We start from the raw sequence: 26,320 nt of genomic DNA, 5'->3' as shown, positions 1-26,320 counted from the left end.
CCTGGTAATTTCTGAGTGCAGCTGCCAGGACAAGCTGAACAAGGCAGACCTGCGGGCACGCAGCCATGCCAAGCACCTGCAGATAGGCGTGTAACGGTGGGATAATGCATTCTCTATGCTCCTCAGATAGCACAGAGCTTCCTTCTGCAAAGTAATCCCTCAACCAGCTCTTCACAGTAGGTGGTGAAGTCTTCTTTAATAGCTGTCAAGTCAGTCCTGCCATACACAGCACCAGCACACCCATGATTTATGAGTAGAAAATCGAGTACCCCACTTGCTGCTATTTATCCTCTAAGGTCACACAGCACAAGTCACAGTATCATTCAGGGTTGGAAGGGTCCACAAGGATCATCTAGTTCCAACTCCCCTGCCATGGGCAGGGACACCCCACACTAGATCAGGCTGGCCAGACACCACAGCACAAGCCACGGCTCCACGGCACGGCACAAGACTCCCCCAGAATGTGGGCCTGGTTTTCCACTAAGCCCATCTTTTTGGAACATTTGTCCTTTCTGGCAAGTTTACAGACACAGGATGAAAACAAACAAACAAAAAACCCCAAAATTACAAAACCCAAGGGCTTGCAAGGGTGAAACTTCATTTCTGCAGGAAGTTGATTAAAAATCATCCCTAAGCCTCAGTCTAACAAAATCCCCCCCACAGTCCAGATGCCCTTAGCATAAAAGGCTCTTCATCCAGAGAGGAGGATTCTACATGCTACAATACTTCAACTAGCAGGACTGACTGTCCTCCCCTAATGCCCCTTGTTTCCCCATCAGTAAAAAGCAGGTCATTACATTAACAAATCACTAAGACCACAGAAGCTAAATGATCACATCACTGAGCCTCCAGGTGCTCCCTAGCAGTGAGCTTACCAAAGAACTAGGTTCCTTGGAATGTTTCCACGTTTGACTGTGCACACTGACTTCTGCAGGGCAGATGTCTGAGAGACCAGTGGCTTAATGCTCCAGTGAAAACCCAAACCATTCATTTACTTCTACAGTCAACACTTTCTGGATCCACAATCCAGTTAATAAACTAGAAAATATGTTCATGGAAGCACATATGCTCACAGCCTAGGCAAACTCCAGCCTCCTGGTCAACACCATGTTACCCAAAACAAGCAAGGAAGGAAACAGCTAAGGAAAAAATGATGATGCAATTTAGATTTTCAAATAGGCAATTTTGGTACTAAACTCCTATCTCTTCTTCTGGGCAATAATTCTCCAAGAAACTCCAGCAACTAAGGCTGGAGAAAGCTCAGCAGCTGGAAGGTCTACAAAAGGGTGTAAAGACAAGCAGCATCAGTGGCTCAAAGGTTTAACACTTGAGCTTCTCAGACAAGAGGGATGTGGAGCCACCAGCAGTTGTTTTGGGATACTGAGAAAGTCTATTGCTCCTCACATTCCCAACAAAAGTTAGAACATATGGTAAAGAATAACTGAAGATAATTTTCAAGCAGTAGTTCTCTGCTTAGCTAATTAATAGACAGCTCTGCTCTCCAGCTAAAGATGTAGAAGATTGTAAAGCACAGGAGGAAAACAAAAACTAAGCCCTGAAAGGTGTCTGTAAAGAGAGGAGCTCCCATATTAGGATCACCTGACAGCACAGAAAAAGGATAAAAACCATCTTCTGAGTAAAAGCAAGCTAGATAACTCCCCTGCCACCCATCCATGCATCCCACTCCAAGCCTCACCTACAGGTCTCCTCCTCTGCTCCCATCACACAAGAGGCAACATCTCTTCTGCTGATTGCTACTCTCCAGAGACATGGTGACATCACAGAGACACAGAATAACAGACTCACTTAGGTTGGAAAAGACCTTTGTGATCACTGAGTCCAACTGTTAACCCAGCACTGCCAAGCCCACCACTAAACCCTGTGTGCCCCTCTTGCAACAGCTCCCTGGCTTGTTATCACCAACAGTGTGGCTGGCAGGACTAGGGCAGTGACTGTTTCCCTATGCTTGGTGTTGCTGAGGCCACATCTTACATTCAGTTTTGGGCCCCTCACTACAAGAGGGACAATGTGGTGCTGGAGTGTGTCCAGAAAAGGGCAATGAATCTGGTAAAGGGTCTAGAATATGTCTTATAAGACATGGCTAAGGGAACTGGGCTTATTTATCCTGGGGAACAGGAGGCTCAGGGGTGACCTTATTGCTCTCTACAACTACCTGAAGGGAGATTGTAGAGAGATGGGAGTCAGTCTCTGTGCCCAAGGAACAAGCAATAGGACAAGAGAAATAGCCTCAAGTTATGCTAGAGGTTTAGGTTGGACATAAGGAAAAAATTCTTCATAGAAAATGCTGTCAGGGCCTGGAACAGGCTGCCCAGGGAAGTGGGGTCACCATCCCTGGAGATATTTTTAAAGGCAGGACATGATTTAGTAGTGGACTTGGCAATTAATGGTTGGACTTGAGGATCTTAAAGGACTTTAACCTAAACAATTCTATGTTTCCACAGTATTTTAAGGACTATCTACTAATAATGGCCAGGCAATTTCAGAAAACCAAGCTGCCTTTAGAAGAAGACATCCAGCTGTTTTCTACACACCAGCCTCTTAGCCATATATAACTCCTGCCTTTCAAGTACACTTTTTGTTAACAAAACACATTTATCCCAGAGTTAGAATCAAATAATAATACATAATGACACTAGTGCATTGCTTAAATAGTTAGAAAGCTACCATCCATCACTCTAACCTCCAATGAACTATATGCAATGAGATCTGCAAGCCCTTGTTGCAACCTGTATGTCTCATACATCCAGGCAAAAATAACACTCAGCTGTTAAATGGAAGCACTTGAACAGAGCAGCTTTAAAACTACATCCTTTCAAGGCCATTTTAACCCCCTGTGGATGTACTAAGGGGAAAAAAATACATAGCTATTATAGTGTGTGGCTAAGGATCACTGGTGCAACCCAACTTTAAGCATTTAACCAAAGGTGCTGGAATTAGGAACATGAATAGAATAGAATAAACCAGGTTGGAAGAGACCTTCAAGATCGTGTCCAACCCATCATCCAACACCATCTAAACAACTAAACCCTGCAGCCAAGCACCCCATCAAGTCTCCTCCTAAACACCTCCAGTGATGGTGACTCCACCACCTCCCAGGGCAGCACATTCCAATGGGCAATCACTCACTCTATGAAGAATTTCTTCCTAACATCCAGTCTAAACCTCCCCTGGCACAGCCTCCTCTGACCAGCACCGGACATGGACATCAGCTTCCGCTGTGAACCTCCTTCTGCAGGAGCCTGCTGCTCTCTGTGAGGTGGAAGGACTTTGGAGTAGGCACAGGAAAACTGCCCTCTATTTAAATTGCTCAAATGAAAACAGATTAAAGCAGCCAGAGCCTTTCCACCTTCAGCAAATTCATTTGATGTCTCTGAAAAGTCCCTGAGCACATAAGTCTTTAGCTCTATTAATGGATTGAGCGATGCTTGCTCTGTACCAAAGGGCAAGGTTTCCAACAGACACAACAGCACATCCCTTAAGTAACCTCTCTTCCTTTCAAATGAAGGGATCACTACAGAACATCATTTGCTTGCAAATGCATTTAACTCTCAGCAGCTGGGAGCAAGCTCAAAACTGGCAGTGCAAGAATTATGCTGCCAATGGCATCAGCCATCAGGTACCCAGGAACAGCTGAAGCAGGTCTTGGCCATGGCCTACACAAGTCTTTTCTCAACAGGCACTCAGCACTGGAGTGGGCTCATTTCTCCAGTGTCATCATCTACTCATTAGCAAAAGTAGTATTATTTGTCAGGACAGATGCCCTTTTCCTACTTTTCCACAGAATTTAAGACATGAGTGCTGTAATAGCAGATTAAAGCAAGTGTATGTTGTTTCTGGATGTGACAGCTAACATTTCTGTGGGAAACATCTTTTGTTCTGAGTTCACACAGAACTTTTGGTGTTAGACAGATCCTCTTTTCACCCTGTCTTCTCTTGCTTGAAGGGAAAATAAGCCTAGCTTCAAATTTAAGGATGAGTGTTAAAAAACCTCACCAGAAAATGTTCACATCCAAGTAGCACTCAACCCAACTCCCCCGGCTGAAAAGAGCTCAATTTAAAGACTCATTATTTAACATCAAAATTGACTTTAACATACAGAATGGCTTAGGTTTGAAGGGACCTTCAGGATCATCTCATCCAACCTCTCTGTCATGGGCATGGATGCCTCTCAACTAGACTTGGCTGCTCAAGGCTTCATCCAGCCTGGCCTTGAACACCCCTAGGGAGGAGGCATCCATCGCATCCTCAGCAGCCTATTCCTGAGTCTCACCACCCTCATACTGAAGAGCTGCTTCCTAAAATCCAGTCTAAACCTACACTATCTCAACTTAAAACTATTCCCTCTTGTCCTATTGTTAGATACCCTTATGAAGAATTCTGCTTCAGCCTTCCTGCAGGATCAGGCCAGTCAGTAGTGGAGTGCCCCAGGGATAAGTGCTGAGCCCTGTGCTCTTTAATATCTTCATTGATGATCTGGATGAGGGCATTGAGTCCATCATCAGTAAATTTGCAGACGACACCAAGCTGGGGGCAGGAGTTGAGCTGCTGGAGGGTAGAGAGGCTCTGCAAAGAGACCTCAACAGGCTGGACAGATGGGCAGAGTCCAAGGGCAGGAGATTGAACACATCCAAGTGCCGGGTTCTGCACATTGCCCACAGCAACCCCATGCAGTGCTACAGGCTGGGGTCAGAGTGGCTGGAGAGCAGCCAGGTAGAGAGGGACCTGGGGGTGCTGGTTGATGGTAGGCTGAACATGAGCCTGCACTGTGCCCAGGCAGCCAGGAGGGCCAATGGCATCCTGGCCTGCATCAGGAACAGTGTGGCCAGCAGGAGCAGGGAGATCATTCTGCCCCTGTACACTGCACTGGTTAGGCCACACCTCAAGTACTGTGTCCAGTTCTGGGTCCCTCAGTTTAGGAAGGAGGCTGACTTGCTGGAGCATGTTCAGAGAAGGGCAACAAAGTTGGTGAGGGGTTTGGAACACAAACCCTGTGAGGAAAGACTGAGGGAGCTGGGGTTGCTTAGCCTGGAGGAGACTCAGGGTGACCTTATTGCTCTCTACAACTACCTGAAGGGAGGTTGTAGACAGGCAGAGGTTGGTCTCTTCTCCCAGGCAGCCAGTACCAGAACAAGTGGACACAGTCTCAGGCTGCGCCAGGGGAGGTTCAGGCTGGAGGTCAGGAGGAAGTTTTACACAGAGAGAGTGATTGCCCATTGGAATGGGCTGCCTGGGGAGGTGGTGGAGTCACCATCACTGGAGGTGTTCAGGAGGAGACTTGACAGGGTGCTTGGTTGCATGGTTTAGTTGGTTGGGTGGTGTTGGTTGATGGGTTGGACGCGATGATCTTGAAGGTCTCTTCCAACCTGGTTTATTCTATTCTATTCTATCCCTTCAGTTATTGGAAGGCCGCAATAAAGTCCCCCTGGATTCTTCTCTTCCATATATTGTTATATTCCATGATAACCTGCAATACCTTGACAGAAGAATATCTGTTTTGTGAGAAAAAGGGTTACTTTGACATAAATACCTGGAAGTTAGAAAGTTCCAAAGTAAGAACAAGAAAACAAATGGTGCAAATACCCAAATCTGAACTGCATGGCAAGAGGTCCTTCAGCTGGGAAAAAAAGAGAGTCTCCTATTAATTTATAGTAATGAAATGAGACATGTGAAAGAAGGCAGGGTGATTGCACTGAGCAGCTAGAAATGCACTTTATCAATGGGAGATGAATTCAGCTTGGAAAGTTGGCAGGCAGAGCAATCAGATAGCGACAGCATACTTGAGTAGGCAAACCTGCAAAGAGTTTTAAGAGCAGATTAGATCAGCTAGCAGAATTTCTAAGACAGAATCTTCTGTTTGACACAGCACTGAACTAGGAAATGCAGAAGCCTTTACTCTCACTGCCACCTTGGACTTTGCACAACCTTGTTTGAAGCTGGATTGTCACTGCTTAATAAACCAGGGTTTTTTTTAACAGGCTTGATGATCAGACAGCAGTGTTCTCATCAACTCTGGATGGAGCCTGCCAAGAGATGTAAAAGTAGGACACTGGCAGGAACTGAAATGCTTCCTCCCCCCCCCCCCCCCCAAGTATCTATAATATTTTCCTAACTACTGTGGAACTCTGTGCAAATTATTAACTCTTGGTAATAAGTTTCCCAGCACAAAACAGATAAAATGCTAATGTCCTTTCTTCCATGGTCCTGTGGCGTATCATTTTCCTGACATATCATCATCAGAAAGAACATAGTTGGAATAAAACAAAAAGATAAACCACATGTCTTCTTGGGGATGGATAGAGCCAGGGGGGAAAAAAAGAAGTTAATTCTGCAAGTTAACAATTATATAGAGTGCAAAAGAAATACTTGTTTACTTTTCAAGGCAGTATTTCAAGGAAGCTGTGGTAAGCATTGCTTTGAATATGTTTACTTAGCAATTACTGGGGAAAAGCTGCTCCCTAGGACCTGATGATGACTGATCACATCCTGAGACAGACAAAGGCTGGGAATGAGGGGTGTTAAAGAGTTCACCCATTCTGCATGCATAACTACTACTCCAAGGTAAGGCTGTTAGCCAAACCCCATCAAGGGGATGGATACAGAGGGTGTTTCAACTACTGCACCCCTGAATTTCTACTCCCAGCTGGTTTGCTAAGCAGTTGACTTATGCCAAAAAACACTTAGAAATCTCCACCAGCAGCACTAAATAACACCAACTATGGTAAAGATAAATAAAGAACACAAATTCCCTTTTTCAAACTGAGTTACTTTTTCTCCACTGCTGGGCAGTGACTGGGGTCAGAGTGGCTGGAGAGCAGCCAAACAGAAAGGGACCTGGGGGTACTGATTGACAGCCGGCTGAACATGAGCCTGCAGTGTGCCCAGGTGGCCAAGAAGGCCAGTGGCATCCTGGCCTGCATCAAGAATAGTGTGGCCAGCAGAAGCAGGGAAGTCATTCTGCCCCTGTAATCTGCACTGGTTAGGCCACACCTTGAGTATTGTGTCCAGTTCTGGGCCCCTCAGTTTAAGAAGGACATTGAGACACTTGAATATGTCCAGAGAAGGGCAACGAGGCTGGGGAGAGGTCTCGAGCACAAGCCCTATGAGGAGAGGCTGAGGGAGCTGGCATTGTTTAGCCTGGAGAAAAGGAGGCTCAGGGGAGACCTTATTGCTCTCTACAACTACCTGAAGGGAGGTTGTAGCCAGGAGGAGGTTGGTCTCTTCTCCCAGGCAACCAGCACCAGAACAAGAGGACACAGTCTCAAGCTGCGCCAGGGGAAGTTTAGGCTGGAGGTGAGGAGAAAGTTCTTCACAGAGAGAGTTGTTAGCCATTGGAATGTGCTGCCCAGGGAGGTGGTGGAGTCACCATCCCTGGAGGGGATCAAGAGGGGACTGGACATGGCACTTAAAGCCATGGTCTAGCAGTCATGAGGTCTTGGGTGACAGGTTGGACTTGATGATCTTTGAGGTCTCTTCCAGCCTTATGGATTCTATGATTCTCTGTCTGTCCATAAAGCAGTGGAATAATTGGTTTTTCGAGCTCCCTAAAAGTCCAGACTCATCAGCCATGACTTCTCTTCCTCCCCAACTTAAGCCTAGATCCTAGAAGAATAGTACTAAGAGGAATGAAGTGCAAAACAGAGCAGTCATTCTGCTAGAAAAGGTGTGAAAAATCCCCAGGGAGACAAAGCACACACAAGTCTCAAGATTCACATCTACTAACACCTAGCTGGACTTTGGTGGGTGAACGACTGCGAAGCCAAACAATGCAGAAGTCAGATAAACCATGGGTACTTTGGAGTATTAATTACTGCTCAACAGGCAAGGTAAAAACAGCAGCAAGATGACATGGCTAGGAGTCAAGAACTCCCTTCTGCTCAAGCTTACTCAACCAAAAAAACCCACAGGAATACAAACATGAACATGAAGAAGTTGCTTTCACCAAACCTGTAAGGGCCAGTCATCAGACTGCAAACTCTTCGGGACCACTATCGTTGCTTTGGTGCAATTTATTCAGTATTCAGGAGCTACTTCAACAGAGACACAGACTACAACTCAGGAACAGCACATCTCCAGCTGTAAGCCTGTCTGCCCCAAAGAAACATGATTTTAAGAAGAGGCCTGCAGGACAGAGTCCATGAGCGATACATATGGCCACCAAATGCTGCGCTTTCCTTCAGCTCTACAATGAAGCATATTTTGGTAGTCTTTCTCTCTGTAAGAAACAAAAGGTAAAAAGCTTTTGGAAGCCTGCATCTGGACACATGGCATTATTCACATCACGACCTCTCCAAGGCAGATCAGTCACAGTTGAGAAGATCTTGGTGTGCATTCTAAGGGTTCACTCAGAAGAAAAATGATACTCCAAATACAACCAAACTGTTTGTAGAGGTTTACAGGAATCTTTCTCTATGCTGAATTGGGGTTTTTTTCCCCCCCTCATTTTAAGAGCACACTGGATTAGAAAATCTCTATCTTGAGCCAGAGTTCAAGAACTAGGAGATTATCTACACCTAAAAGACTCTCAATGGAGCATTGCTTTGCCATACCGTATCACAATATCCGTGCTCACTTGTTCTGACACTGCTGCCGCTTCTTCATTCTCCCAGAGGAGAGACTAAAACTGTGTATTCCCTCTTGTTTCCTTCCAAAGGAGTATCACTTAGAGCCAAACCCCCAGCCTGTAGTATTTGAGGAGCTATTTTTGTGCTGTAATACCAGCACAGCAGTTGGAGCGTCCTGGGTACGTGTGACGAATGCGCTCATTCTGGTTGCATTAAGGCAGCAATGGGACACTGCGTTAAGTAACATCAGTGTGAGGCTATACAAGACGTGACTGATTTAAAGCATGTGACCTCCATCCAGCAACGTGATCTCAATACTCATGTGGGTTTCTGCTGCAAATCAAGCTGGTTTGGCACCGGAATCAGTGTTAGAGTTGGATAAAGCTACAATGGGAGATCTACAGATGTGAAAAAACCTACACACAAATGAGTAAGAGGACTTAAACAGAAATGAGTAAGAACTTTGTCCCCAATGAACATTTAAACCTATCTTAGAATCACATCAGACACTGAAAAGTTCTTTACAGAACATATTCTGTAATTGCATGTATTTATAGCAACCCATGTGCTTGTAATGTACTTCTGTAGGCACATAGCAAAAAAAAAACCCCAAACAACCCTAAAACAACAAACACCAAAAATATCTCAATGACAACAACCCAACCAATAAAAAAAACCCTAAGTATCAGTCTGTTAAGTGTTTTGCTGAGCCAAGTCGTCAATATGAAATTCACCATCCAGTTCCAACTCTTTAAAATCAGAGAATTTCAATAGAGAATTCGACAGCTTTCCCCTCCTTCACCTCCCAGAGCGCTCATCCTCCGCTGGGACCTGTGATGTGCCACCCGTATCACAGTACCAGTAAGGCTGGAAGAGGCCTCAAAGATCATCAAGTCTAACCTGTCGCCACAGACCTCATGACTAGACCATGGCACCAAGTGCCACATCCAATCCCCACTTGAACACTTCCAGGGGCGGCAACTCCACCACCTCCCTGGGCAGCACATTCCAATGACTCTCTCAGTGAAGAACTTTCTCCTCACCTCAAGCCTAAACTTCCCCTGGCGCAGTTTGAGACTGTGTCCCCTTGTTCTGGTGCTGGTTGCCTGGGAGAAGAGACCAATCCCTTCCTGGCTACAACCACCTTTCAGGTAGTTGTAGAGAGCAATAAGGTCACCCCTGAGCCTCCTCTTTTCCAGGCTAAACAATCCCAGCTCCCTCAGCCTCTCCTCACAGGGCTGTGCTCAAGGCCTCTCCCCAGCCTCGTTGCCCTTCTCTGGACACATTCAAGTGTCTCCATGTCCTTCTTAAACTGAGGGGCCCAGAACTGGACACAGTACTCAAGGTGCAGCCTAACCAATGGAGAGTACAGGGACACAAAAACTTCCCTGCTCCTGCTGGCCACACTATTCCTCATGCAGGCCAGGATGCCATTGGCCCTCTTGGCCACCTGGGCACACTGCTGGCTCATGTTTAGGCAGCTGTCAATCAGCACCCCCAGGTCCCTTTCTGTTTGGGAGCTCTCCAGCCACTCTGACCCCAGCCTGTAGCTCTGCATGGGGTTGTTGTGGCCACAGTGCAGCACCCGGCACTTGGACTTGTTGAATGCCATCCCGTTGGACTCAGCAGGTTTGCGCATTATGTGCACTGGGTGTGTGCAATGCTCAGGCAGAGGCAGGGGGTCACTGGCCCTCAGCAAGCAGGGCATCCGCATCACATCCCCAACAGGGAACCAGAGCAAATTCAGGAACAGCGACGGAAGCTGCTACTTAGAGGTGTGAAGGACTGGAGTGCTGAGCTGCAGCTGAACGTATGTTTAACTACCGCTGCCACCAAATATAGCTGCCTTGTGAATACATCCAGCGAGAGTTGGTGAAATTGTTAGCCCAACCTTCAGATAGCGTTTATGGTTTCCAAACTATTTCACACATATGCTACTCTCTGCTTCCCATTAACATTTCCAAACTGCTTCATGCCTATGCCTCCTCACCCTCCCTTCAGTCTGTGTTAACAAGCTTAGAGCAAACAATGCCTGTCATTAGTAGAGCTAGAATTTCACCTGCACCAAAAAAGAACATTTGAACATGTTTCCGTGTTCAGAGACATTGAATGTTCCATCCCCACTTCCACCATGGCCCTGTGTGTATGTGGGGATCCTTCCTGACCTCCATGAGGTACATACATGCACTGCAGTAACTCACACAAGAGAGGCTCAGAAGTGATCCTTGGTTGAGAGCCCAACTGCAAGCTAAGCATTCTGCATTAAAGAGATTACTCTGATGCACGCAGCTTTCCCTTGCACCAGAGCTGCAGCAAGTGCATCTGCAACCACTCTGCAGGCATCAAGAAGTTCAGCATGTGTGATAAATGCAATATTTCCCTATACTGTGCAGGAGAGAGGAAAGGAGAGAATCAGCAATATTCACCAGAGCACAGCCCTGTGAGGAGAGGATGAGGGAGCTGGGGTTGTTTAGCCTGGAGAAGAAGAGGCTCAGGGGAGACCTTATTGCTCTTTACAACTACCTGAAGGGAGGTTGTAGACAGGTGGGGGTTGGTCACTTCTCCCAGGCAACCAGCACCAGAACAAGAGGACACACTCTCAAGCTGTGCCAGGGGAGGTTTAGACTAGATGTTAGGAAGAAGTTCTTCATAGAAAGAGTGATTGGCCATTGGAATGTGCTGCCCAGGGAGGTGGTGGAGTCACCATCACTGGAGGTGTTTAGGAAGAGACTGGATGGGGTGCTTGGTGCCATGGTTTAGCAGGTTTCATTGATTAGACAGTGTTGGATGATCACTTGGACTCGATGATCTCGAAGGTCTCTTCCAGCCTGGTTAATTCTATTCTATTCTGTTCTATTTACCTTGTCACCAGCCAGCCATTGCCCTGTGGCTGCTGGTGCTCCACAGCAGGTTCAGGTGCTCGAGCAGCAGCACGTCACCAAGAAAAAAACTGGCAGGAAAAACTGGCATTTGTCAGCTGCAGACACTATCTGCTATTTTGAAGGTACTCTTTTACAAAAAGACTGTGTTTACCCATACAGGCAAGAAATCACAGGAGATGATAGCTCCGTGGCAGAACAGCAAAGTGACAAAGTAAATGCCATGAAAGATCCTTCTCATGAATCCAGAGTGCCCTTGATCACAGCGTGAGAGCAGAAATCGAGCTCTGTAACTGAATTTTAAAGACTCAAAGCTAACAAGCATCCAGCCACAAGCTACTGTGCTCTGCTCCCACTGCCAGCTCGGGCCCTAGGAGTGCTCTCACACCGGGAGAACGTGAAAACGTCTTCCTCCACAGTCTGTTGTCTGAACCAAGAGAATAATTTGCAGGTGTTACATTTGTTACAAAATCACTATAAACCATAAAATGTTTGCAATTTCATTTCATGAGAAACAGAGTAGTTATGTAAAGTGTCCACAACAGCAGGCTGAATCTCTCTTTGAAGGTAACCTTTCCCTATTAAATGCGTGCAAAGATAACATGCAATCTACAGCGTTTTCACATTCGAGTCTCTAATCTTTTCCCCCCAGGCAGCACCTGTTCTCTCTGAAAACTACTGAAGCACTCTTCACTTCCATTTGTAAAGTGCCTTTTCTTTCATGTTTGAGGATGTGGGGAGGGGAAAAAAAAAAAAAGAGTCAGGATAGAGCAGAAACTCCCCCAGCTCCCTCCCTTAGCCCTAATCTACAGCACAAGGATGCCTTTAGAGATATGTATGCATACAGACAAAAATCCTTCAGCACATCTGAGTTTCTATAGAAGTGAAGAATCGTTTCTTCAGAACTGTGCCCATCTCCTCCCACAAATGCCTTTCAAGCTGGGCTTTGAGTTTTCCCTTTTAAATCCTGTTCGCTAAGGAGGGGGTGAGATGGGAATAGAAAAGGACAGGGAGAAAAGGATAAAGGGAGGAGCTGCTGAAGCGGTAAGATGCAAGCACAGCAGCAAGAATTCCCATCCCCACCAGTACTGCTGCTGCACAAAGCACCATTTTCAAATGCTTTGCAGTAGGGCCCAATAGGTCAACTGGATGTAGAACAGATCCTGCAAATTGATAGAGGCCACTGGACACAGTACTGTGTCCAGTTCCGGGTCCCTCAATTTAAGAAAGACATTGAGACTCTTGAATGTGTCCAGAGAAAGGCAACGAGGCTGGGGAGAGGCCTTGAGCACAGCCCTGTGAGGAGAGGCTGAGGGAGCTGGGGTTGTTTAGCCTGGAGAAGAGGAGGCTCAGGGAAGACCTTATTGCTCTCTACAACTACCTGAAGGGAGGTTGTAGCCAGGAGGGGGTTGGTCTCTTCTCCCAGGCAACCAGCACCAGAACAAGAGGACACAGTCTCAAGCTGCATCAGGAGAAGTTTAGGCGGGAGGTGAGGAGAAAGTTCTTCACAGCGAGAGTTGTTAGCCATTGGAATGTGCTGCCCAGGGAGGTGGTGGAGTCACCATCCCTGGAGGTGTTCATCAAGAAGGCATTCGATGTGGCACTTAGGGCCACGGTTTAGTAGTCATGAGGTCTTGGGTGACAGGTTGGACTTGGTGATCTTTGAGGTCTCTTCCACCTTATTGATTCTATGATAGCATGCATTAATTGCTCATGCATTTACTACCTGCAGAACCTGCAGTGCCCCTGCATCTCCCCATACAGTCTTGGGATAGCAGGCTACATACGTCATTAAATATTTCAGGTAGTCTAAGAAACTCCAGCTCCATTCAGCATTTAAGACATGGTTTTTAATGAGAAATGGAATAAAACCCCTTTATGCATTTTGTGCTGCCTCATCTTTTGTCCAGCTCTCATTTGCACATACCTAATGCAAGTGTGCCAGGAGAGAAAGCTACTACATGGCTTATAGCTGTGAGACAAACCCAGGGTCAGCAGAAGGCAGCAAATGCACAATTCAGGTTCCATCTGAACCTGAAGTAGACCATATAGAATACATAGAATAAACCAGGTTGGAAGAGACCTTCAAGATCATCACGTCCAACCTATCAACCAATCCAACCCACCTCAACAACTAAACCATGGCACCAAGCACCCCATCAAGTCTCCTCCTGAACAACTCCAATGATGGTGACTCCACCACCTCCCCAGGCAGCCCATTCCAATGGGCAATCACTGTCTCTGTATAGAGCTTCTTCCTAACATCCAGCCTAAACCTCCCCTGGCACAGCCTGAGACTGTGTCCTCTTGTACTGGATGACTGGGAGAAGAGACCAACATCCGCCTGTCTACAACCTCCCTTCAGGTAGTTGTAGAGAGCAATAAGGTCACCCCTGAGTCTCCTCTTCTCCAGGCTAAGCAACCCCAGCTCCCTCAGCCTCTCCTCATAGGGCTTGTGTTCCAAATCCCTCACTAACTTTGTTGCCCTTCTCTGGACACGCTCCAGCAAGTCAACCTCCTTCCTAAACTGAGGGGCCCAGAACTGGACACAGTACTCGAGGTGTGGCCTAACCAGTGCAGTGTACAGGGGCAGAATGACCTCCCTACTCCTGCTGGCCACACTGATCTTGATGCAGGCCAGGATGCCATTGGCCCTCTTGGCTGCCTGGGCACACTGCATGCATCCTGCATATTTTACTGAGCACAGGTCAAGACAGTAAAACATCCAGCTGCGTACTACATGCTATAGGTGTTTTCATCGACTGTACCAGCAGTGCAATGAGCACTCGTGCTGCTTTTGCTTGTGTCACTCTTCCTCTGGTATAAAACAGTGATTGAGATTCTGCACTTCTCACACTGAAACATCATCAGGTGAAGGAAAGGCTTTATTTTTCTTGAAAAGTCAAACCAACAAACCCAACTTAAACTTCTTTTGCTTCCCAAGTGGGACAAGATTCCAAATCTTAGATTTCTGCCACACAACGTACAGGCAGATGATTAAGCTGCACCTGACAACCTCAGACTGCAAGTGAAGTGTTTCATTTAACAGCCAGAAAGCAGGTTGATGACTTCAGCTGTTTTATTCTTCCTTGTACTCCACCTGCTTCACAAGAAAGGGTCACTTCATAGCCTGATTTCAGGGAACTGAGCCTTGTCGTTCTCGTCACACTCCCATGTCAAGCAAAATCAGGCACCAGGCTCCCACCAGCAGGCCCAGCAGCCATGGCACAAGCAAGCAAGACACTTCCCCAGCAAGTGAGTCTGATGTACTCTATGTGCTCAGTCCCAACACATGGATTCACCAGCCCTGCTACGTTGCACTACAAATGCCCAAGGCTTAGCATCACTGTGTGCAAACAGAGGCTGGAGGCTGTCAGTAAACAGAGCAGGCAGGTGCCTCTGAAAGCCCCACCATATACATGCAACACTGCATCACCATCTGAGGTCAGCACCTTTCCACATGTTGAAACTGAGCATCCCAAACTGGTCAGATGTCCCTGAGGACCGCCTCATCTGCCTGCTTACTTTATTTTTACCACAGTTATGATGACTACAGCTGTCTAAATGGAGCAACTTTTAAAACTAGAATTGGGAAGATTCAGAAAGGCTCAATCTCATAATGTGACTTTTGCAAAAGAAGGAAGAGTGCTAGAGAGCTTCCAGATGGAAGAAAAATGAAACTCACAAACCTCTACAAACTTCATCTGAAGAACCTGCATGTAGGAGAAATGAAAGCTTCTGCCTTTAAGCTGCTGCCCAGGTGCTATGCACCCACATAGTGATGCCACATTTGAACTTCCCTGCTTCATCCTGGCTGCAGTGTGGCAGAACTCCACATAGAAATACTCTTCCTTTCCCAAGAGAGGGATGCCACCAAGTCTGTGAAGGGAATGTTTGGCTGCACTGCCAGCTGCACTTCTCAGGAAGCACTCCACGGAAAGGGAAACGGAGCTGTTCCTGCATTTTCTTTCAGAGCAGCACATGGGAAAGCCATGGTGCACAGCTGCAGACACACAGGGATCTGGCTTCTCTGCAGGAGGAGATGGACATACTGCACCAGTTACATTGAGAAAGCAAGTTTTAATCTGATGAGAAAGAACTAGGAGGATCATGAAGCACCTATGGGCCAGCACAGTGTACTTCCCTGCAGGAGGTATAAGCAATTTGAAAGGAAAAAGGAGGACTTGGGGGGGGAAAAAAACCCTGAAGTATTTGTACCAAGGGAGTCTGAATTTTAAAGGAGTGAAGCAGAAGCAGCAAATTGGAAACAACTGCCTAAAAAAATCTCACCTGAGTTATGCACAGCATTCATCTACAAGACAGGGGGAAGGTGCTTTTCATATCAAGCCCTAAAAATACCACAGTCATAGTATCATTCAGGGTTGGAAGGGACCACAAGGATCATCTAGTTCCAACCCCCCTGCCATGGGCAGGGACACCCCACACTAGATCAGGCTGGCCAGAGCCTCATCCAGCCTGCTCTTAAACACCCCCAGGGACGGGGCCCCAACCACCTCCCTGGACAACCCATTCCAGGGTTTCACCACTCTCATGGTGAAGAACCTCCTCCTCACATCTAGCCTGAATCTCCCCACCTCCAGCTTCATTCCATTCCCCCTAGTCCTATCACTACCTGAGATCCTGAGAAGTCCTTCCTCAGCCTTCCTGTAGGCCCCCTTCAGCTTTTCTTCTTAGAAACCAGCAAAAGAAGAGATGTGTTCATGTCTCAACTTCTGGGCAGAAGTTTTGCAGATATTGATTTTATTCTTTCTTTCCCGGAAGCTGGGCAGCCTGACCACCTGTGGCCAACTTGATCCTCCTTTGTACCTTCAGAAAGACTTGCAGGAATTGGCAAGACTTAACTGTCAGGAAAAAAAAACTTTATTCCTGCCTTCAACTGCATTACAACTTGTGACTCATTAATGATATTATTCAACATTCACATGAACAATAATAGCTCTCACATTACCTGCTGCAACAAGAGTGGATCCCTGCTTTTTAGGGTTTATTCAAACAGGCAACTAATATTTTCCACTTATCAGAACCCTCCAAAGCACAATTAATGTTCCATTTGGTAATATTTAATGCTCAGCAAAGGAGGGCATTGATGCTTACAACACTGAAATGCCAAACAGAGAAATTAAAACAAATCACTCCCATCTAGAAACCAAATTAACAGCCACATGGAAAAAAACATCACCAGAAAGGGAACTGAACAGCTGCATTCATCTGCCCTTATTAACAGTAAAAGAACACTCTTGCATTTCCTAAGAGTTAGTTGTTTATCACCTGAAAAAAACAAACCAAAATCCATTAGTTTACAAATGGAAAGTGCCACACCACCTAAGTGAAATTCCAGCAGAAAAATACTTGGGCTGAATTATCTGCTGTTCTCAGCACGAGAGGAAATACAGAATTGAATAGACCAGACCAGGTTGGAAGAGACCTTCAAGATCATTGTGTCCAACCCATCAACCAATCCAACCCACCTAAACAACTAACCCATGGCACCAAGCACCCCATCAAGTCTCCTCCTGAACACCTCCAATGATGGTGACTCCACCACCTCCCTGGGCAGCCCATTCCAATGGGCAATCACTCTCTCTGTATAGAACTTCTTCCTAATATCCAGCCTAAACCTCCCCTGATGCAACCTGAGACTGTGTCCTCTTGTTCTGGTACTGGCTGCCTGGGAGAAGAGACCAACATCCGCCTGGCTACAACCTCCCTTCAGGTAGTTGTAGAGAGCAAGAAGGTCATCCCCTGAGTCTCCTCTTCTCCAGGCTAAGCAACCCCAGCTCCCTCAGCCTCTCCTTATAGGGCTTGTGTTCCAAACCCCTCACCAACGTCATCACCCTTCTCTGGACTCGTTCCAGCAAGTCAACCTCCTTCCTAAACTGAGGGGCCCAGAACTGGACACAGTACTTGAGGTGTGGCCTAACCAGTGCAGTGTACAGGGGCAGAATGACCTCCCTGCTCCTGCTGGCCACACTGTTCCCGATGCAGGCCAGGATGCCATTGGCCCTCCTGGCTGCCTGGGCACACTGCAGGCTCATGTTCAGCCTACCACCAACCAGCACCCCCAGGTCCCTCTCTGCCTGGCTGCTCTCCAGCCACTCTGACCCTAGCCTGCAGCTCTGCACTTGGATGTGTTCAATCTCATGCCATTGGACTCTGCCCATCTGTCCAGCCTGTCGAGGTCCCTCTGCAGAGCCTCTCTACCCTCCAGCAGATCAACTCCTGCCCCCAGCTTGGTGTCGTCAGCAAATTTACTGATGATGGACTCAATGCCCTCATCCAGATCATCAATGAAGATGTTAAAGAGGACAGGGCCCAGCACTGATCCTTTGGGCACACCACTAGTGACTGGCTGCCAGCTGGCTGTGGCACCATTCACCACCACTCTCTGGGCTTGGCCATCCAGCCAGTTCCTAACCCATCGCAGTGTGCTCCTGTCCAAGCCAGGGGCTGACAGCTTGGCCAGGAGTTTGCTGTGGGGGATGGTGTCAAAAGCCTTGCTGAGGTCCAGGTAGACCACATCCACAGGCCTCCCCACATCCACCAGGCGGGTCATCTGATCATAGAAGGAGCTCAGGTTGGTCAGGCAGGACCTGCCCTTCCTAAATCCATGCTGGTTGGGCCTGATGCCTTGGCCATCCTGTGAGTGCTGTGTGAATGCACTCAAGATGACCTGTTCCATGATCTTGCCTGGCACTGAGGTCAGGCTGACAGGCCTATAATTCCCTGGCTCATCCAACTGGCCCTTCATATCAGGAAACCAAGTCATTCCATTCTACTTCTATTCGAAGCCCTGATGAAAATCACGCTGTCTCTTGTGGATATCAGGAGAGATTCAGACCCAGCTGCAAGAGCCATGCTAAGCTTATAAAATTATTTCTTCCATTTAAAAAAACCCAAAAAAGAGGCAAAAAAGAAGCCACAGAAAGACCTAAAGACCTGCTAGGTCAGCTCTGACCTAGTATTGCTTTTGCAAAAGCACATCCAGCACCGTATTTCAGGGTTGTGTTACGAAACAGCAGGAACAACCTGAAGCCTAGAGCTACCTCCTGTATTAGTCCAATTGTGAGCAAAAGTCTGACTGCTTACTATGTAAATTCCCTTGGTCAGTCTTCCATAGAAGTACCAGGAAAGCAGTTATTGTAACTTCCAATTAGATATGTGATATGCAGCCCTCTGAAGAAAATGATTAAGAAACTGTTGTCCAGTTATCAAAAGCAGAAGCTGAACACAAGGTTTGGCTTTCTCGAAGTCCATGAAGCTCTAGCATTGCCTCAAACACTTGCAGGAGGAATCTATAATTTGAATAACCTCTCATTCTTGTGTGTCAGTCAAATGTGCAGCCCTATTTCCACTTGTCCCCATTATCACTGCTGGGTGATAGGGGCGGCAGTAAAGAAGACAAATTCCAAACAGAATCGCCGCCTTTTATAACAAAGAAAGGCGATAAGAACTCCAGCAGGCCGGCGAACATCATGTCAAGGAGAGTGCAGCAGCAACCAGACAGCTGCAGCCAAAAGCTTAATCTGTAATGACTTGTCATGCCTGTACTCCTAGACATTGGATTTCCTGCCCTTTCGTTACTCCACACAAATAACTCTTACTGAACTTCACCAAGTAAGACAAAGTAATATACAGCTTCTAGCACGGGCAGCAGTTTGCCAAAAGAAAATGAATGGGTTGCTGTTTCTCCTTTTCCTTCCCACTGCCCTCCTCCAAAAAACAGGAAAGAAACCCCACAACCTAAGGCTCCTGCAGAAAGGACTTGCTGAGGGGATGGCAAGTTGGCAATGCAAGCTCTCCTGCTGGTGCTAAACCAAACATACCTGATAAACCGTTAAACCTTACGTACAGGCACAAGGGAAGAGCTTCCCAGCAGTTAAATCCAAATCCAATGTTCTTCGAACACAGAGCTAAGTCACATAACCTTTATGAGGCCAGGGAACAGCCATTTCTTCCCCCGTCACAATGTCCTGCAGGATCTCTGCCACATTTGACAAGGCACAGCAAGAAAGGATGGAAAGGATGCTGTGCTCAGCTCCTGAAACCTTGGAATATCTGACAGGAGACAGCTGAGCTAAAGGGATGTGTCTGTAAATCACGTAATGACCATCATTTATTCTTCTTTGCACCTCTTTTAAAGAGTCACCAGGAAATCCATCTTGCCATCCAGGTCATCCACCCACCATGATGCAGCTCTGCTGGACTAGGCATTGAGACAGGAACTTCTCCCCCAAATACAACAAACAACGTCCTGTTGAAATGAAAACTTGCTCAGAAGAGCAGTGATAACAAAACAGCTGGTACCAATCTACAAAGACCACTTCATTTCCAGTAGGATGGGCAGAGCAGCATCTGTTTAATTCTTGTTAAGGAACAAACTATTCCTGCTTCAGTCAGTGTGAACAGAAACATGACACAAGCTGGTACACACAGATAGGAGAGCTGATATTTTTGATTAATTCAAACTTACACACCCAAGTGTATGAAGCAGCTCTCCAGATACAAACAAGCATCTCAACCTGGAGAAAAAAACAATGGTGAAAGACAAAAGAAGTGCAATGCAGTCAGGACAGGCTGTCTGCTTTGCTGAGCAGCGGAGAAGCAACAGGAAGTGCCAGAGCCTGACAAAAGGACTGAGTAGAATACAGGGATGTGACAAATCTTCATCTAAAGTCCGGTGATACAATTGAGCAAGACTCCACCAGCTCCACACAGCACTGCTATAGATTGAGGCTGGTGTGTATTGGAGTTGAGATCCAGCTCCTACTTTTATGCAGCATCCAGGGTTACTATTACTAGTCTCATCAATCTCATGGACACTTGTAATTCTCCAAGAAACTTTTCCATTCTGAAGCAGAGACAAAGCTTCCTTAAAGTAAGTCCCTCATCAACACTACTCCAGTTGAAAGTGAGATGCCTGTTTACAAAACAACCTCCTTGAGATGTATAAAAGCATCTGGCCCTGCTCATTGACAGCACTCTGAAAGCGAATACGCCAGACAAGGTCACAGCCCAGGAGCTGGAGGAAATGAGCCTTACACAGGAGACAGGACTAAGTCGTCTTTCTGCACAGGTCTAGTCTGCAAATCGTGCTTCCTTGTGCTTCAGCTGGTTTGCTTGCTGATGCCTCAAGACATCAGCTCCCTCGAGAGATCAAGTCAGATTTCATACTTGGCATGGGTATGTTTGCAGAATTTGTGAAGCTAAGAATTCATGCAGGCTGGACTTGGGCATCTTGGGAGTTAGATTTGTGAAATACATTCTGAGGCTCTTTCAGCTTCACCTGCGCTCCCTTTTTTCTCGTTGGGAGGCATGAACAGATAGGGAGCATTACAAAACAGGCTCCTGCACACTGCAGCTGACTGTTTAAGACAGTGCTAAGCAGCCCATAATTCAACTGGAATTTCATCACACCTCTCTCCAGTGAAACAACCTTAAGGAACATTACCCTTAGAGCATGAATCAACACAAGCCAGCTGACACGCGTTTCACATCCCTTACATCTCGAAAAGCCCAGCTGCTGTTCTGATGCACCAAGCACAATAGGTTGTCTAAGCCCCAAAGCAGCACTGTCTCACGCCATGTATGAATCGAGCAGGAAACACGCTGCCAGCAACTCCATCCAGAACAGCACTCTGTAGACAACGTGGATGGACACCACTCATCTCACACGCAGCTGCTGGGCATGTAATGAGACTATTTTACAATATCAGACAAGCTCTGATAATTTTTTTCTCCCCCTATCTCACTCATTTGACATCACAGGTAATGCAAGAGCACGGCAATTGAACTGAGGCTATTTCTGTGACATGATCTCACCTTGTAACACCTACTTACTGAAGCAGGTCTGAGAACAAATTGTCAGGAGAGCTTTTAATGCTATTTTTTGCCAAGATTTTTTTGTGTATGTGATGATTCCTACCCTTCTTTTCTCTTTGAATTCTCCTATGCTCTGGTCCTTTCTGTACTGACATTCTTGCATTTTTTTACCAACTGGTTAAGTCTACTTAGCACAGCTGTGTTTCAGCTAACTCAATTCTTCCCCTTGGTAATAATGGAGAAGAACAAAGAAAACTTACCCTAGATAAAGCTTAAAGTTCCTTTTAATGACAATGATGTGATTAGATCCTACACAGTTCTCAGCAGCTGGACTTTCTGGTATTTGTATGTATCTGGCATTAATCAGCAGGTGACTGCTTCAGATATAACTGCAAGTGCTGCACGGTTTGTTTTTTTTACACTCTGGAATGACAGCAAAGTCACTGCTACAAAAGAACACTCAGCAGCGAGGGCATCCAAAATAAAACCAGATTGATAAATAATATTCCATAGAGCACTGGGGGAAAATGCAGCCCTAGGTCAGCAATTTTCAACCTGAAATCTGTGGACCTTGCATGTGTGAGAACTACTTATAAGTCAAGCGTCCTGTTGGTAGACTGACTTTAAATGACTATAAAGCATACAGCGCTCAGCTGGAGAACATCAGGGGTCCACAAACCTAAGAACACTGAAAAAGCAATCGTTCAGATATTTAGGTAGAAAAACCCAAGGGCTAAATAAAGGCCGCTTACACTGCAGCAGTGTTTCCATATAAGCTGGGCTCTCCGAGTAGGTGTACACTTGCACACGAATCAGAACACGCTGCTCCAGCATCTTAAGTCGCTGGAAATTGATTATTTAGCACGGGTGATTTAGGCTGGGGGAAAGCATCCATCTTTTTGGAGAGAATAAAATGGAAAATAAAACCCCAACCCGCAGCAGTGCCAGCATCTAAGTTATCTGAAGAATTATTTTTCCGCACACCACAAGGAGCTGAGCCCAAGGAAAACAAAGTTTGGGAGCCCCAGGCAGGCCCTTTCCCCAGCTTGTCTTTATTTCATCAGCCGCCGGCCCCGGGCTGGCGAAGGGGCCGTGCCGCCGAACCCTCCGCCACGCCGGGGCCGCGGCTGCGGGGCTCGGGGGGCTCTGCCCGCAGCGGCTGCGCCCGCCGGGGCACCCCGCCGAGCCCCCGGGCGCCGTACAGGGGCCGGGGGCGTCCCGCAGGCGATCCCCCGCACACCTCCGCCGCCCCGGGAAAGTTGGGGCCCGGGCGGCGGCGCCGGGGCCGGGCGCGGGGGAGCGAAGCCCGGTGCGGCGCCCCGAGGCCGGTGAGGGCAGCGCGGTTCCCTTCGCCCGGCGCCGGCCCCGCGCCCGGCCCTGCCGCAGGCCCCGGCCCGCAGCGCCCGCCCGGGGGTCCCCCCGGAGGCGTCGGGGGCGGCCCGCCCGCCCGTTCGCCCCCTTCCAACCCAGCCCCGGGACCCGACGCTCACCTCCAGTGCCGTCCGAGTTCTCGTTGAGGCTGCCCGAGGAGTCGTGGTGGGAGCCCACACACCCGCCCATGGGGCCCGCCCGGCCCGCAGACCCGCCGCCGAGCCGCCCCCCCCACCCCCCTCCCCCTGTAGCCGAGCTCCGCCGCCAGCCGGGCAGGCGCGATGGCACTGGAGCCGCCTCCTCGCTCTGCAACACCGCCCCCGAGGCGCGGCCTCCGCCCGCCGCCCGGCTCCGCCCCCGGCCCGCCCCGGACCCGCACTCGCCTCGGACCCAGCTTCGGGCCGAGTGGGCTGGCAGCCCCGCGGGGCCTTGAGCCGCAGCTGCTGGCCGGCCGGGATAGGGCTGGACGCGGCTCGGCACTGGCGAGACCGAGGCCGCCTCTCGCTCCCCGGGTGGCGGCGGCTGTGACGGCGGGCAGCGACCCCACGGGCCAGGACGAAGCCCCAGTGGAAGTTGGCAGACAGCCCTGAGGCGCCGTGATCGGCCTCCGGCGCAGCGTGAACCTTGAGAGGAGGTCGATGGCCGCGGGCTTTGTCTAGGGAATGCGGGGCTGACTCCCTCCCCCGGTTGCGGGTAGCGCTGCGGCGGCCCCGGGCGGCTCCCAAGCGGCTGCCAGGCGGCTCCCAGGCGCAGGGTGCGGGGCCGGGTGAGTGGGGCCAGCCTGGCTGCGCCTGATGGGTCGCCGCACTGAGGTGGCCAGATGTATTTAATGTTTTCTGGCCGCGCAGTCTGGGGCTTTCCAGCGTTATTGATGCCTGCACACGAACATAAAGTACGCTCTCCGAGGTGAGACCGTATCCCGCTCATGGTCTAAGCAGCTCGGTGTGGACAGACTGACCCTTAGAGTAACACTGAGCTAAAGTTCAGCGCTTCCTGGCCACTCAGCACCCGAGTTCAGTCCCGAGAAGAAAAGCTGGGCTGTTGTGTGCTTAATGCCTAGAGGGGTGATGTCATTTCAGCAGCAGTCTCGGCCTGGGTTTGGGGAGTTATGGTTCATACTCTGTCAGATGCACTGTAGCTTTTTGAAACAATCAGCAGTAAGTCAGAACACAGGAAAATGGAAACAGTGCAGAAAATAAAGCCTGGTAACAGACTGTGCTCTGGGTTCCCCACATGCTCTGCTATACGTGGCAGCTTCATGTTCTGATACACAAAATCGCAGAAAACAAAACTCAAGCTGAGCATATTTTGCCTCCTTAAAGATGACATGGCAAATGTATTTTTCAGAATTAACATAGCCTAGCTGTTTGTAGAGCTCATAGTCACCACACTGAAAGGAACAGATGGACAAATCCATTTTCCTACCATTAATTTGCCTAACTACTCTTCATAGTGAAGGACCAACCAGCATTTGGGGAGGCACTTGTGTCGATAATTAAAATCTCGACTGTATGAGATAAGCTAAGTGCAAAATGCCAAGCACTTTATCATGTGAGAGCAGAAAGACAGAGCCAGTCTGCTTTATGGGGCCAAATAGGAAGGTCAAGACTGGTAAGAAAAGCTTAAGGAAAAATTATTAGAGTCCACACACTAATTACAAGGCAAGCAAAATTCCTTGTCTGTGCAGAAGGTGAAGCCAGACAGAGGAAACACAGAGGTCAGCTGTTACTTGTTCTCTTTTCAGGTTGTGTCTGGGAGCCACACAGGGGTTTGCCTGAACATACACAGGCAGAATCATAGAATGGTTTGGGTTGGAAGGCACCTCCAAAGGTCATCTAGCTCTGCCCCCCTGCAGGGACATCCTCCTGCCAGATCAGGTTGCTCAGAATCAAAGGTATGCCTGGTATTTTTATTTTGGCTTGAACTTAATTTGTTCAAAATTATGACAGCACAGAAGAAAGTTAAGAATATCTGCCAGTTATTGTGAGAGTAGGTGTCAGTGTGGATGTTTCATCCCCAACAGTGTGGTAGTTCTGCAGAGAAAGCATAGGTTGTGGTGAGGCACTTGGGACAGGCAATTCCGCCGCTGGATGTCATCTTTGCCCGGTGACATCCCCACAATGCCCAGCAGCGAGGCTGCAGGGGCTTACACACAGTGTGACTGCTCCGTGCTGGGGTGGTTGCAGGGCTGGGAGCTGGCGTGGGAAAGTATGTCCACAGTGAGCCAGCAGTCTGCCTGGGGAGCACTGCGACAGCACATCCATGCTTGTTATTCTGCAGTTTTGGTATGAACCTCTTCAGCTAGATGCTTTGTTCCTCTCTCACACACGCTCTCTATAACCCATGTATGTGTATTTGTGTGTATATAAACACCCAGGATGGGCCAAAGTCAGTATTTGCTGCCTGAGCCCTGTATCAGGATGCACTTGCAATGCACTTACAAAAGACAAACCAAGACTTTTTCTGCATGGATTATCTGTTTTGAAAATTGTGTTCCTTCTCAAAAATAAACTTCAGGAGAGGCAAGGACTGGGTTTTGCAATCAGAGTTTCTGCATTTTAGTCCTGGCTCTGCCCTGGATGCCCACCGTGTGGCCCAGGACATAGACTCTGTTGCTCTATTTCTATCAGCAGATTAATGTTTGTCTGCATATCTCTTGGGGGCATGGTGAGGATTAATTAATTCTTACTCTTTATTGCTTGTTAACTGCCTGAAATGTGTAGGATGTAAAACACTTTGAAGATGAGAAGTGTCATTTCACAAATTAAGTGGTGTAATGAATTGACTATTCCATACAGGTACGGCTGTCCTGCATGGCTGGAAATGACTCTCTGTGGGTCCTAAACCCTACAGTGCTCACAGCTAGAGAGTTCTCTTCTGGCACAAGGTGCTACGGGACTGTGTGTTGTACCAAGGAGGCCAGAGCAATGAGTTTGGTGGCACAAGGTGTTACTGGACTGTGTGTTGTACCAAGGAGGCCAGAGCAATGAGTTTGGTGGCCCAAGGTGTTACTGGACTGTGTGTTGTACCAAGGAGGCCAGAGCAATGAGTTTGGTGGCCCAAGGAATGCAGCATGTAGAGAAGCCCTAAGTGGATTTGCATTTGCATCATGGGGGTTATTTCCTATATATTTCCTATATATTTGCTCTATATTCCTCTGCATTAAAATATTTGGTGGAGTTTTGCTCTCTGGCTGGGATCTCACTGTTTCCTTGCAGTCAATGGTGGTGGGTTTTGCCATCACACGATGGTACAGTGTGATGAATTCCCATTCTCTGATGATTCATCTTTGCGTGGGAACGAGTATGAGATGCTGACAAATTGTCTGAGGCATCAACATTTTGATTTTTATCATTGCTACCCAGGACTGTAGTATCAAAGTCTTGTCACTGTCAGTGAAAGTCTATTCAGATCTCTTTCATTCTCCTTTGATAGATGGGAAATGGAGATGAGAGATGAAATTATTCACCAAAGGTCCCACAGGAAGCTGAAGCGGGAAAGAACCGTGAAGTCCAACCGCTGTGTGATGCTGAGCCCTTCTTCCCCCTCAAAGAGTCTGATGAAATGTAGCAAGTTGCCATTTTCAGATTTGCTTCCACATGGCTCTCTTCCTGAAAGCTAATGAGGCTGTAGCGAGATGTTGGAGAT

General features: G+C 47.9%; 1 protein-coding gene and 1 long non-coding RNA gene across 2 annotated transcripts in view; one reads left to right on the top strand and one right to left on the bottom strand.

Moving 5' to 3' along the window:
• The window catches only part of UBTD2 (ubiquitin domain containing 2), a 76,241-nt gene extending 53,353 nt beyond the window's left edge, over window positions 1-22,888 (bottom strand). The window contains exon 1 of the mRNA XM_068160130.1: window positions 22,792-22,888. Coding sequence (XP_068016231.1) covers window positions 22,792-22,861 — 70 coding nt within the window. The 5' untranslated portion in view covers window positions 22,862-22,888. The remainder of the gene's footprint in view (window positions 1-22,791) is intronic.
• A 235-nt stretch (window positions 22,889-23,123) lies between these two features.
• Window positions 23,124-25,844, top strand: LOC137445890 (uncharacterized). Its single transcript, XR_010988526.1, has 3 exons — window positions 23,124-23,306; window positions 24,417-24,566; window positions 25,471-25,844. It is a non-coding gene; the product is annotated as an uncharacterized lncRNA (long non-coding RNA).
• Window positions 25,845-26,320: the final 476 nt, after the last annotated feature.

This window comes from Melanerpes formicivorus, unplaced genomic scaffold (genome assembly GCF_026170545.1).
Source record: "Melanerpes formicivorus ecotype bairdi unplaced genomic scaffold, bMelFor1.0.p_v2 SCAF_2, whole genome shotgun sequence".
Lineage (NCBI taxonomy): Eukaryota > Metazoa > Chordata > Aves > Piciformes > Picidae > Melanerpes > Melanerpes formicivorus.
Note: the sequence above shows the minus strand (reverse complement) of the source record. Positions and strands in the feature narration are given on the sequence as shown.